This window comes from Euleptes europaea, chromosome 18 (genome assembly GCF_029931775.1).
Source record: "Euleptes europaea isolate rEulEur1 chromosome 18, rEulEur1.hap1, whole genome shotgun sequence".
NCBI classification, from domain to species: domain Eukaryota; kingdom Metazoa; phylum Chordata; class Lepidosauria; order Squamata; family Sphaerodactylidae; genus Euleptes; species Euleptes europaea.
This window is the reverse complement of record NC_079329.1, coordinates 11534114-11547177: the sequence shown is the minus strand read 5'-3', so window position 1 is coordinate 11547177 and position 13064 is coordinate 11534114. Positions and strand designations below refer to the sequence as shown.

Here is a 13064-nt window from a genome sequence, read left to right as displayed (position 1 = left end):
TGGAAATTTGTTTTTTAAAAAAGGATTGGAGGGGGAGCTACTTCCAAACACAGTGGGCTGTGGGGTTGCAGAAAGGGGCAGACACTTGATTTTATCATACTTGTGGTTTGCTTTTTTAAATTTGCACACAGGCATGCACACACATACACAGATGGGGTGTCAGCACCCCCCCTTTTCCAGCATACACCCATGCATACATTCTCTCCATCTCCCTGCTTCCTCTTCAGTGTCCCCTATTTTTTCTTGGGCTCGTACTGGATGAGCTTCATTATTGCTTCGTTCTTCATCACCCCTGAAATAAATTCCTGTTCAGCAATTTTATCTGCAACGAAAATAAAAAGAAGGGTTGGTTTGGGAGCAGGTAGCGAAACAGACTGAAGCAGCAGCAAGAAGGAGCCAGCGTGGTGTTGTGGTAAAGAGCGGTGGTTTGGAGCAGTGGTATCTGATCTGGAGAAGCAGGTTTGATTCCCCACTCCTCCACATGAGCGGTGGAGGCTAATCTGGTGAACCGGGTTGATTTCCCCACTCCTCCACATGAAGCCAGCTGGGTGACCTTGGGCTAGCCACACTCTCTCAGCTTCGCCTACCTCACAGGGTGTCTGTTGTGGGGAGGGGAAAGGGAAGGTGATTGTACCGTAAGTCGGTTTGATTTTGCCTTAAGTGGTAGAGAAAGCCGGCAGATAAAAAACTAACTCCTCTTCTCAAGTTGAGAGGAGGAGGGGGGGTAATTCATGTCAACAGCTGAATTTTGCAGCCTTGAGGGTCTCAAAGCTAGGTTTTTGATTCCTGGGGAGGAATGAGGCTGCAAAGCATATGTTCAGGCAAGAAGGGGGGGCTGTGGCTCAGTGGTAGAGCATCTGCTTGGCATGCAGAAGGCCCCAGGTTCAACTCCCGGCATCTCCAGTTAAAGGGACTAGGCAAGTAGGTGATGTGAAAGACCCCTGCCTGAGACCCTGGAGAGCCTCTGCCAGTCTGAGTAGACAATGCTGTCTTTGATGGACCGAGGGTCTGATTCAGAAGAAGGCAGCTTCATGCGTTCAAGTTACAGTTCCCTAGCAGTGCTGACTCACCTGGCTGAGGGCCGGTGTGTGTGTTAAAAGTCACAGCTGACCTTCGGTGACCCCTCAGGGTTTTCAAGGCAAGAGAAGTGGAGGTGGTTTGCCATGACCTGCCTCTGCCTGGGCTGAGAGGGTTCTGAGAGAACTGTGACTGGCCCAAGGAGACCTATGGTAGCACTTTCCACCACCACATAGAAAACAGCAGGCAGCCCAGGCCTTGAGAGTTCCAGAAAAGCCCCCCTTACTCAAAAATAACATTTTGATGTAGGAGGGAAAGAAATATTTTTTTCTGTTTAGGAAAGGAGAACGCACATCTGCAAAACCCCTGACTGTGGTGCAGGCCACACTATTTACTTCATTTACACCCTGCCGTTCTCCATTGGAGACCCAAAATAGCTTCCATTATTCTCCTCTCTTCCATTTTAACCTCAGAACAGCCCTGTGAGGTAGGTTAGGCTGACTGTGCATAACTGGCCCAAGGTCACCCAGCAAGCTTCCATGGCAGACCAGGGATTTGAACCTGGGTCTCCCAGAGCCTTACACTCTAACCACCGCGCCACAGTGGTGCTCTCACACTGGGAAAGCATGTCCAAGGGGCCATTCACGAGGCTAGGGTAACACACGCCTATCCTTGCACTAAGTGAGAAAAATAAAGTGGAATGAAATCCCAACTACAGAATGTGATAATCCAAATCTTCATTCCAGCAAGAGACAGATTTTTTCCTCTTTTGGTTGCAAGGTGCTAATGACAGCAGAGCTTGAGAAATTCAGACACTATCTGTGAGGTGCTGGGGCCGGCGTCCCAAACTTCTGCCAAGTTTTGATCCCTAGTAGGGCCATGAACATTGCTTGGGTGACCTTAGACCAGTGATAGCGAACCTTTTAGAGACAGAGTGCCCAAACTGCAACCCAAAGCCCACTTATGTATCGCAAAGTGCCAACACAGCAATTTAACCTGAATACTGAGGTTTCCTCCCAGCTCGGCAAGGGGAGGGGCTGTGGGGAGTCCAGGGAAGGGGGGCAGCTTTGAAGGGCTCCGTGCTGCCTGCAGGCAGCGTGGAGCCCTTCAAAGCCGGGCAACGGGGAGTCCAGGGAAGGGGGGGCTTTGAACGGCTCCGCGCTCCCTTCAAAGCCCCGCTGCCCCCACGCATGCCCACAGAGAGGGCTCGGCGTGCTGGACTTGGCACGCGTGCCATTGGTTTGCCAACACGGCCTTAGTCTAGCCAACACTGTCAGTCTAACCTACCTCACAAAGTTGTTGCAAAGGGGCAAATAGGACAACCCCCCATCTGAGTGTGCCTTCTGGAGCTCATGTGTTCAAAGAAGGGTGGCACATCACTGAACACATGAAGCTGCCTTATACTGAATCAGACCCTTGGTCCATCAAAGTCAGTACTGTCTACTCAGACCGGCAGTGGCTCTCCAGGGTCTCAGGCAGGGGTCTTTCCCATCACCTACTTGCCTAGTCCCTTTAACTGTAGCTGCCAGGGATTGAACTTGGGACCTTCTGCATGCCAAGCAGATGCTCTACCACTGAGCCACAGCCCCTCCCCATTGAGAATGCATTACTAGTAGATACTTGTTGCTGCAGATTGGGAGCCAATAAGATGGGCAAAATATTCTCTTTTTCCATTGGGTCAAAAGATGGAAGAACAGACAAGCTCATAATAGAGCTTTTGAGCAAGTGAAGCCCCAGTTGTTCTGCCTGGTGGAAGAGTTCTGTGTGACTCAGAAGCTTACCCTTTTTAATGCCAATCAAGGTTGAACCAATTAATAGTGACACAGCCCACCTTCTGTCCAAAATGACATTGAAGGTGGCAGACATAGGAGTCTTTGAAGGTCTCCGTGACAGTCACTATCTAAACCCGCTTCGCTTCTAATGCCTTCCAATCATAGCCTGGCACGATAAGGCCAAGGGGACCTGTCCAGCTCTTTGCTAGTTACTGTGTTTATAGGGATCAAATGCCACTTTTCATTTATGCCCTCCGTAAGAAGAACATTAAAGGACATGTAGAGGGGCATGGTGTCAAGACAAGGGGGGTGCAATTACCAGTGTCTCCCTTCTTGAAATATGTCCACAGCTTGTCGGCCCGTTTCTGAGGGGTGTTTTCATCTTCGGGCAGGCTCTTCTGCTCTTCTGGGGGGATCATCTTAAATATGGCCTGGCAGAATCAAGAAACACAATGGTACAGAGTCAGAAAACAATACTTTGATGTTAGAAGATTTTGATATGAACTCTGTCTCCTTTCCCAGAGAATTCCTGGCTCATATTTTCCTCAAGTATATATTATCCCAGTGGATAATGTCTGAGACTCTCCATGACCTGACTGTTTTATTGGAAAGGGAAAATGGGTGCCATTTTCTGCCCACAATCTCAACCCCCCCTCCCCAGCTCACATTACTACAGCAGACCAGGCAGCTAATCTTTGGTGATTTTAGAAAGTTTTTAAAGCTCCCATTTTTCTGAGAGAGAGATAAGCACATGAGTGTAGCTCGTCTGCAGATATCAGTTTTGGAGAAATGGGGAGGATGGAAATTGGGGAGGATGGCTGAGGAGGAAGTGGGATGGGTGATGCAGGACAGGATGACGAGGAGTGGAAAAGGACAGGGGCTTGGATCCAAGCGATCATTTCTGTGGGTGCAGGGACTTTCGCCCGCAGTGTGTGATTTTTCTCATCTCCCCTCTCCTGCCGCGGCCTGAAATGCTCCCAAACACACATAGGTTGGGAGGGAGGGCATTCTGGTCTCCTGCAGGAAAGGGGAGGTCGGACAGTTGAACACATGAAGCTGCCTTCTACCGAATCATACTCTATGTTCGTCAAAGTCAGTATTGTCCACTCAGACAGAGGTCTCATCTCCCTTTCACTGGAGATGTCGGGGATTGAACCTGGGGCCTTCTGCATGCCAAACAGATGCTCTGCCACTGAGCCACGGCCCCTCCCCGTTGAGTCCCCACCAAAGCAGCGGTTCTCAGACTGTTCTGTTGTGCTCCGTGGGCATGAAATCTTTGTCCCCACAGAAACTTATGAATGTAGGAAAAGCCCTGCTGGATCAGACCAGTAGTTTGCCTAGTCTAGCATCCTGCTTCAATACAGAAGCCAACCAGTTTTACCTGGAATGTCAAAAAAATGGCACAGAGGCCAAGGCCTTCCCTGATGTTGCCTCCTAGCACTGGGATTCAGGGCTTTTCTGTGTCTTAGTATGAAGGTTCCTTTTACTAACCGTGGCTGGTAGCCACTTAGGATTGGCAGGTCCAGGTTGGAAAATCCCTGGAGATTTGGGGGTTGAGCCTGAGAAGGGCAGGGACTGAGGACTAGAGGGACTTCCGCGGGGTATAATGCCACAGAGTGCACCTTACAAAGCGGCCATTTTCCCCAGGGAACGGAGCTCTGTCACCTGGAGGTTATAATTCTGGGAAATCTACAGGCCCCACCTGGAGGATGGCAACCCTAGCCATTAATATGTCTGAACCCCCTTTAAAGCTATCTATTCATGGCCACCCACTGCCTGGTAGTGAATGCCACAGTTTTATTACTTGTTTACTAAAGAACTGTTTCTTTTTGTCCTGTATCTATTGACCCATCAGCTTCATTGGGTGCTTCTGAGTTCTAGTATTATCGGAAAGGGAGAAGCGGCTCCCTCTATCCACTTTCTCCATCCCGGTATGACTTTATAAGCTTCTAGCATCTCCTCTCTTGGGTTTCTTTTTCTCTGAACTAAACAGTCCCAAACACTTTAGCCTTCTTTTTGTCAAAGGAAAGGTTCTCTGACCCCTTGAAAATCTTGGTTGCCCTCTTCCGTACCTCTTGAAGCTCTGCAGTATACTTTTTGGGATACTGGTGGCTGGAACTGTAAGACAGTATTCCAGATGAGGCCACGCCATGGCTATACACAAGGGCATTACAACATCTGCCGTTTTATTCTCAAGCCCTTTCCTAATAATCCCCATCATGAGGTTTGCCGCCTTCACTGCAGCCACATCCTGGTTCCACATTTTCATTGAGCTGTCCGCTACGACCCCAGGATCTCTTCCGATCTTGTTCTCAGACCATTCAGAATCCATCAGCATATATTTAAAGTTGTGGTTTTTTTGTTCCAATATGTAACGCTTTGCACTTGTTAATGCTGAACTTCGTTTGCCACATTCTTGCCCACTCATCCAATTTGGATAGATCCTCGTGTGTGTGTGTGTGTGTGTTTTAAGTGCCGTCAAGTCGCTTCTGACTCATGGTGACCCTATGAATCAAAGTCCTCCAGAATGTCCTATTTTGACAGCCTTGCTCAGATATTGCAAACTGAGGGCTGTGGCTTCCTTGATGGAGTCAATCCATCTCTTGTTGTGTCTTCCTCTTTTCCTGCTGCCCTCAACTTTTCCTAGCATGTAGCTCTTCACAATCAACTTTTTTTTTACCATCCTGAATAATTTGGTATTATCTGCAAACTTGACTGCTAAACTGCTTAGTTCCGATTCCAAATAATTTACGAATAAGTTAAATAGCACTGGTTCCAAGCCAATGGATGCTTGCTGATGGGAGGGAATGGAAGGGCGGTGGAGTTTAGAAGTTGCCATTTTGTTCTTCCTAATGCTGGGGCAGATTTTCACTCCTGTCCTCCTTTTTTCCTGCAAACTGGGTACCCTGAAGCTGGAGGGGCAGATTCAACCAGGGCAATCCATTCTCCCCATCCAACATTTTAGAGAACCAGTTTTGTATTGTGTAAATAATACTTCTTCCTCTTCATTTGCTGATTCATCATGTAGTCCTGGGTCATGAATTAGTCTGCAGCCCCTCCCCACCCACCCCATCTGTAAAATGGGCATACTAAGAACCTGTATCACAGGTCTGTGCAAATGAAGATGGTTATACATTATTTTGTATCTTAAAGGATTTAACAGGAATTCTTGCTATTTTAGCTGAGCCGCCTTAAGGACTTTAAAAAAGGGATATAAAGTTAATCCATAGAGAAACTGGGGATGTTCGAGAATCTAACCCCCCCCCCATTCTTTAAAAAATAGTTTCTAGACCTCATGTTACCGAAAATATTTCAGCTTTGGAGCCAGAGAAAGTTAGGTACAGCTACTTCCAGGAATTAGAGGGCATGGTTTACTTGCCCTGCAAAACCCACTGGATGCTGTTCCCAAAAATTTCCCTTGCAGCCAACTCATTACCAGTCAGTCTCCCCTGTCTTTCTCTCCTTCCGTGCCATCTGCCATGGCAATCCTTTGATCAACCGAGGGAGGAATAGATTATGCAAAAATAAGACATCTGTCCCTTCTCTGGGCGTCTTGTTGCCCCCGTTTAATTTACCATTTTCAATTCTCTCGCTACGTTCCCCCTCCAACTGCTCTGTGACCTTGGTCAGGCAGCCACTGCTGTTCCCATGGGCCCATACTGCGGTGACCGGCTAATGGCGGTAACATGCAGCATCCAGAGAGAAGCTAACCTGTGGAATGTGAAAACCCAATGTTCATTCCAAGGGGACAAACATCATCCCGTTTTCCCAGAATGTCGCTATTCAGGGTCTGAGGGAAGATTAGTGGAATACATTAATGGGGTGGTCGTGGTTTAAACAGGCTACCCAGGAGAGGTGTGTCGGGCAACATTTTAAGACTTCAGGTCGAAAAAACCTACAGGATAACCCACAACATTGATTTTATATAGTATGGCCACTTGTTATTAATAAAGTGTGGCAAATGTGCCATTTTCCACTCATGGTCACTCACCGGCCCCGTAGCTCCACTCTTTAAGGAGGAAGTGAGTTGCCTTGATACAAGCAAGAAGCATCCCCTCTGGCTTCACCAGCTGTAGCCGTGTGCGCACGCCTGTCTTAAAGAGGCTTACTTGACCAGAGAGGGGAGAGATGTACAGGTAACCTTTTGCGGTGGGGAAGTATTCCCGAGTGGCAGAATTAAATCCCCAGTTGGAGAGATGGGGGTTATTTTTCTGTGCTGGTAATATAGCCGAATGGGGGTATGTGATGGTTTTTGTCTATTAAAATGGTTCTTGTGTATCGTTTGTCCATATTTTCTCATACAAGGTTAAATTCTGATGAAGATCGCTACATTTCACATGAACGACAAAAGCCGTAGATGATGTATCTACAAGCTTTGATCAACGGAATTAAAGCAATTAATCTCTATTGATATTGATAGCTACCGGTTCATCCAGTTTTGCATAATTTTAGCAGTGAACCCCCTGGAGAAGTGCGGTCGCTGCATTTTGGTCAAATGTGCATTCTTTTCCTGCCCTCCAGTCAGAACTCAGGGGGAACTAATTCTTCCCGTTTGCAGTAGGAGCTTCTGGGCGCACTGCTGATTGCCTAGAACCAGGAAGGTCACTCTGCCCTAGCACGATTTTTAAACATTTAAAAATAGATTCTTCTCTTTTTAAAAACGAGGAGGACGTATTTAGATTTTATTAAATAAATGTTCGTGCAACACTTTCAAAATAAAATGGCGGCACACCTGAAACATGGAGAAGGGTTAAGAACAACAGCCTAAGCGGAAGGTGCATGGGGAGGGGGGGAAATGCATTGGGCCATGATTGGTATGCACCTTAATTTGGCTCAGTAGTAGAGCATCTGCTTGGCATGCAGAAGGTCCCAGGTTCAATCCCTGGCATCTCCAGTTAAAGGGACTAGGCAGGTAGGTGATGTGAAAGACCTCTGCCTGAGACCCTGGAGAGCTGCTGCCGGTCTGAGCAGACAATACTGACTTTGATGGACCAAAGGTCTGATTCTGTATAAGGCAGCTTCATGTGTTCACTTCAACTACCAGGTATGGTGCAGGGAAATCTGAGTACCAGCTTCCACAAAGAGGAAAATTTCCTAGAAAATAAACATTTTGGGGGGAATTTGCACCTGTTTCTGAAAAGGCAGAATATAATATAATTCCCTTGATATTCTACATGCCCTGTGGTGCTGATGCAAAGGATGATGGGCCAGCCCACAGTTGCCAGGTTCAAAGATGGTTTGCCTATTTACTTAATCATGTATCAGTAAAGTCCCTGCAATGGTAAGGTACTGTATGCAAATTAAAACTTTTTTTTGCAATAAAAAAAAATGATGACCCCATAGGGTTTTCAACGCAAGAGATGTTCAGAGGTGGGTTGTCATTGCCTGCCTCTGCGTCACGACCCTGGTATTCCTTGGAGATCTCCCATCCAAATACTAGCTAGCTTCAGGGCTAAGAGCATGTGACTGGCCCCAGGTCACTCAACAAGCGACCATGGCATGAGTGGGGATTTGAATCTGGGTCCTTGTCCAACACCATGCTGACCTTATGGAAACCAGGAAAGATCTGAAGGCAAGAAATTGTACTGACTGTGGTCTCTGAGAAGCTGCTATTTCAGGCCCACTGCTGACTAGTTGGATCTACAGGTGCAGTGGAATGAAACGTAGAGACCTAAAGAGGCGGAATACACTAGATAACTTCAGACTACATGTGAGGATCACGCTGCTGAATACTCCGTCAAAATTCATACACATTCTGTAAGTAGAAAACTAGCGTTCAAATACCTGGTCTAGGACCTTTTCCCCCTTGGTTAGCTACTTTTCTACTAAAAGGTTTTTTTTTAAAGGCAGTGAACATTCAAAAGTGACACCCCACAACTGCAGTATGAAGTAGTGCAGTCCACTCTACACCCTTAAAGGCATCAGGCACACCTGGCGAAGCAAAAACGAACGGGAGTCTTCTGGCTCTTGAAAGACTAATATGATTTTTTTCCTACCTAGAATAAAATCTTAGTCTTTAAGGAAAATCAAGACTCTGGTTTATTTTTGCTGCAACAGACTAACAGGGCTACCCCTTGGTAATTATTAACGTGGTGGAGCTTTTCTCTTCTTAGGAATATTTAAAGTGATTTCCTTTGATCAGCATTATGAAGAAAAGAGAGCCTGAGGAGGCTTGGGTTCAAATCCCACTTCCCTGGGGATTCACAGAGTGGTAGGGCAACTTAAAAAATTATGCCACCTTTCCTCCCAGTCATGGCCCACAAAGTGGCAAACATTAAAAAAAAACATTTAAACAATTAAAATACAGTTAAAACTATAAAACAGTTCAATTGAAAACACATAAACAAGCAACACTAGAAGGAAGAAGAGTTGGTTTTTATATGCCGACTTTCTCTACCACTTAAGGAAGACTCCAACCAGCTTACAATCACCTTCCCTTCCCCTCCCCGCATCAGACACCCTGTGGGGTAGGTGGGGCTGAGAGAGTTCTAAAGAAGCTGTGATTTGCCCAAGGTCACCCAGCTGGCTTAATGTGTAGGAGTGGGGAAACCATCCCAGTTCACCAGATTAGCATCCGCTGCTCACGTGGAGGAGTGGGGACTCGAACCCGGTTCTCCAGATTAGAGTCCACCTCTAAACCACTGCTCTTAACCACTACACCATGCTGGCTCCCCTGGAGGGTTGGCACCCTGGTCCAGATTTATTTTGTGCGCTCCTTTCACAGCACACCTGCTTCCTTTTGTCATCTCGCAACAAGCTTCTGGGTTTCAGTATGAAGCGTTGTGCAACACTACCAGAGCATGTGGACCAGGTGGGCCATTTTGATCCCCCAAGAAACAGGGAGGTGATTTCCTGCCATCTTTAGGGGCAGGAAAAGAGATGGAGTGTGAAGGGCTGTCTATGTGTCACTTGGTGGCTCTGTACAAGTTGGTTTTGTGCCACCTGAAAATGAAAGGCTTTTGGTATCCCTTTTGCTCTGTCTCCTAACGTGTCTAGTTTCTACAAGTCACACAACTGTTAAAGACATAGGATAGGGGGAAAGATGGCAAACCTAAATATAATGGGTTGGGGGGAGGGAGATGGCTGGGGAATACACAAGGCTCTAGATATTCTGGCAGGCAGGAATCCCTACAAATGCTAGAAATTAGTATGCCTCAAATCTCAAGGGCATAAGTATTCCTGAGAACCAGGACTCCTGGCTCCTCCTGGACAGGACAGCGGCATTTCCTGTCCCTACATCACTTGGTTTCCCTCATCTCCTGTACCAAGAATGGGTGCATTCTTCATTTCTTGCCCAAATCTCTAAACCTATCCCCAGAATGCTTTTCTGCTTCTCATCATCCTTATCAAAGGTCAGAGGAAGCGATTCTTCCCAACGTCCACAGTTGAAACAAGGCAAATGCTGTTCTAAGAAGGTCAGGGATTTAACCTTGCCTAATCCTGCTTTAATCTCGGATTGCGGTGTCCTTCTTCCAAGTCTTGCGGTGAATCTTTTGGGAGGGGAGGCTAGAGTCAGAGAGGAAGGCCAGCAGCAAGGAATTTATGCGTGACATACCCACAGAGATGTGCGTAAGGCCCAACTCTGATGGTCACCCCAGATACCTTCCAACCCAATGCTATCACTTTTTCGGAGGAATGTTTCAAACCACATAATTCTTGAAGAGGCATTGCCTCCCATTTGGAATAGCAGCAAGGCAGTCAAGGTCTGTCTACGCTCCCACTTTAAACTAGCTTCATGCGAGTTGGGTTGTAGGGTTGCCAACTCTAGGTTGGGAAATTCCTTGAGATTTGGGCGGTGGAGCCTGGAGAGGGGGGTTGGGAGGAGGGGACCTCAGCTGGTTATAATGCCACTGAGTCTACCCTCCAAAGCAGCCATTTTCTTCTGGGGAACTGATCTCTGTTTTCTGGTGATCAGCTGTAATTCCAGGTTCTATCTAGGCCCCCTCTGGAGGTTGGCAACCCTAACTGTTGCATCAAGAATTATGGGACCTGTCGTTCCCATGCATCTCTTAGCAAGTATTGTCAACACCTTCACAAGATTAGATTCCCAGGATCCTTTGAGGAGGTCATGATGGTTCGACATGCTTCAAATCAGTTGCGATTGGCGCCAGGGCAGAGCTGACTGGATTTGTCAGTTCAGGAATTGTTTCCAGAGTTAATTTGTATATTTTGTGGTCTTTTTTTTTCTGCTCCCAGAAAGGAACGTGTTGGGGTCAGTTAAGGCCAAGGAGATAAAAATTAAGAGGGGATTTAGAATTGTTTACTACTGTGCCAATCCAGCTCATCCCACTAAATGAGCATAACAGGATTCCCCCCCATTGGGCAAGACTAATTCCATTTGGGTACAATACAAAGCCTCAGAGCGTTAATCCGTTGTCATCCTGTCACCTCGAGGTGAGTCAAGAGAGAACCAAATGCCCCAACCGTTATCCCTCTTCTTCCCTCACTTTAACTAGTTGACTTTGGACGTGTCGTGTTGCCTGCCGTTGAAGGAGGGAACGGTTTCCCTAATAAAATGGCTGGTTCCGACCCAGGGAAGAGGGGGCCGACAAAGAGACCCCTGGCCCATGAGCTTGGACAAGAGGAAGGGAAGGCCTGAAAGTGGGGGCAGACATTCAGTCCCCGCCTATGAAAACATAGGCTGGCAGAACGCTGGGTACAAGGTACCATTGGTCCTTGAGGCAAGGATAGATGGACCCCCCCAAATGATCCAAGTGGTTTCAGGGACTAAAAATATCCAACATGGATTATCCAGAAGCTTCTCCAGTGAGGCCTCTGTGTCCTTGTTTCAAGAGGGAAATGTTAAAAAGGTCTACCATAGAGTTTATGGTGTTGCTAGGGGGCAAGATCCCCCTTGAATCCCAGAACTGAAAGGAAGCCCAGATTCAACCCAGATGGTACTGCGGTGGTGAAGTGCACAGTCCAGATCTTCCCTAAGTTCCTGGTTCCTTCCAGGTCCCTGCCACAAAGCAGCACCTCCCCACTTCCTCATGTGTTCACTCACCGAGATGATCTCGAGAACCTCGTTCTTACTGATCTCTCCATTGCGGTCAACGTCGAAGAGCGAGAAGGCCCACTCCAGCTTGAGGTCGGTCTTTCCAGATGAAGTGAGATGGAGGGCAATTATGTACTCCCGGAAGTCAAGGGTCCCATCATCGTTGGTATCAAAACTCCGGAAGACATGCCGGGCGTAGACTTTGGGGTCGGAGTTGGGGAAGAAGTTGGCATAAATCTTCTCAAACTCAGCCCGGGTGATGCGCCCATCGGGGCACTGCTTTTGGAAGCTCTCGTACCATTTACACAACTCATCCTCCGTGTACTTTGTGTTCATCTTCAGGTCTTCAAGGATCTCCTTGGACAGGGCCCCGCTCTTACTATTCCCCATTTTGAGGCTATATCCGCTGCTTTGCCAATGTGCCTAATTATCCCGTTCCCGTCGTGTTCCCTCCAAGCTAGTGGAATGGCAGATGGCCGGGGCACCTTCTTATATAGACTTCCTGGGAAGGGGGAGTAGGGTTGGGGCCGTGGCGTCTTCTCTTTGCCACACCTGTTGGCTGTGACTTTTCACGGACACACATTCACGCACACAGAGAGGCTATTTCGGTTGCATTGATCACATTTGCCACAAGCTCTTTAAAGCAAGGGAAATCGGATTTGAGTGCTGCGGCCCGCCCTCCCTCTCTCTCCGTTGCCCTCCTGGCCTCCCTTCCCCAAACGCCAAAGCCCAGCTATTGCTCCCAACCATGTGCTCGGTGCCTGGGCGCATGATGTATTGAGAGGTAGAAAGAAGTCTGGAGGAAAACATGGTATATGAGGACAGATGGAGGGACATGCCGACAGTTATGGCGCTGTGGATCCCAGAAATGGTTTTTTCTCTTATGCAGGAAAGCATCACTGAGATTGATGACTCTATAAATAAGAAGAAATAGCCAAACACATAGACAGGTGTATAGCCCATGATCCAGTCAAAGGTGTGTTTGTGTGTGTGTGTGTGTGTGTGTGCACTAGACAGTCAAAAGAACTGACGCTTTATGATATAAGTTGACTCAAGCAGAAGTGGAGAGGTAGGTATTTATACCGGTCTGGGTTCAGAGCCTTGAAGAGACGCCTTTAATCCTCCCTCTCTGGGCTTTCCTGCCAGCCAATGAGGCTGTGCTCCAGTTACCATCAGCTTTGAAGGTCAGATTGTCCTCCACTAGGATCAGGGTAAGACAGCCAGTGTGGTGTAGTGGTTAGAGTGTTGGACTAGGATCTGGGAAACCCAGGTTCGAATCC

General features: G+C 47.5%; 1 protein-coding gene across 1 annotated transcript; it reads right to left on the bottom strand.

Annotated features, from left to right (window-relative positions):
* Positions 1-216: 216 nt before the first annotated feature.
* RCVRN (recoverin) lies at positions 217-12219 on the bottom strand. The gene is made up of 3 exons (XM_056863070.1): positions 11794-12219; positions 3109-3220; positions 217-322 (listed from the first exon to the last, which is right to left on the bottom strand). Exons 1-3 carry the CDS (start codon positions 12172-12174, stop codon positions 234-236), a joined length of 582 nt encoding a protein of 193 aa, XP_056719048.1. The 5' UTR covers positions 12175-12219; the 3' UTR covers positions 217-233.
* Between the last annotated feature and the right edge of the window lie 845 nt (positions 12220-13064).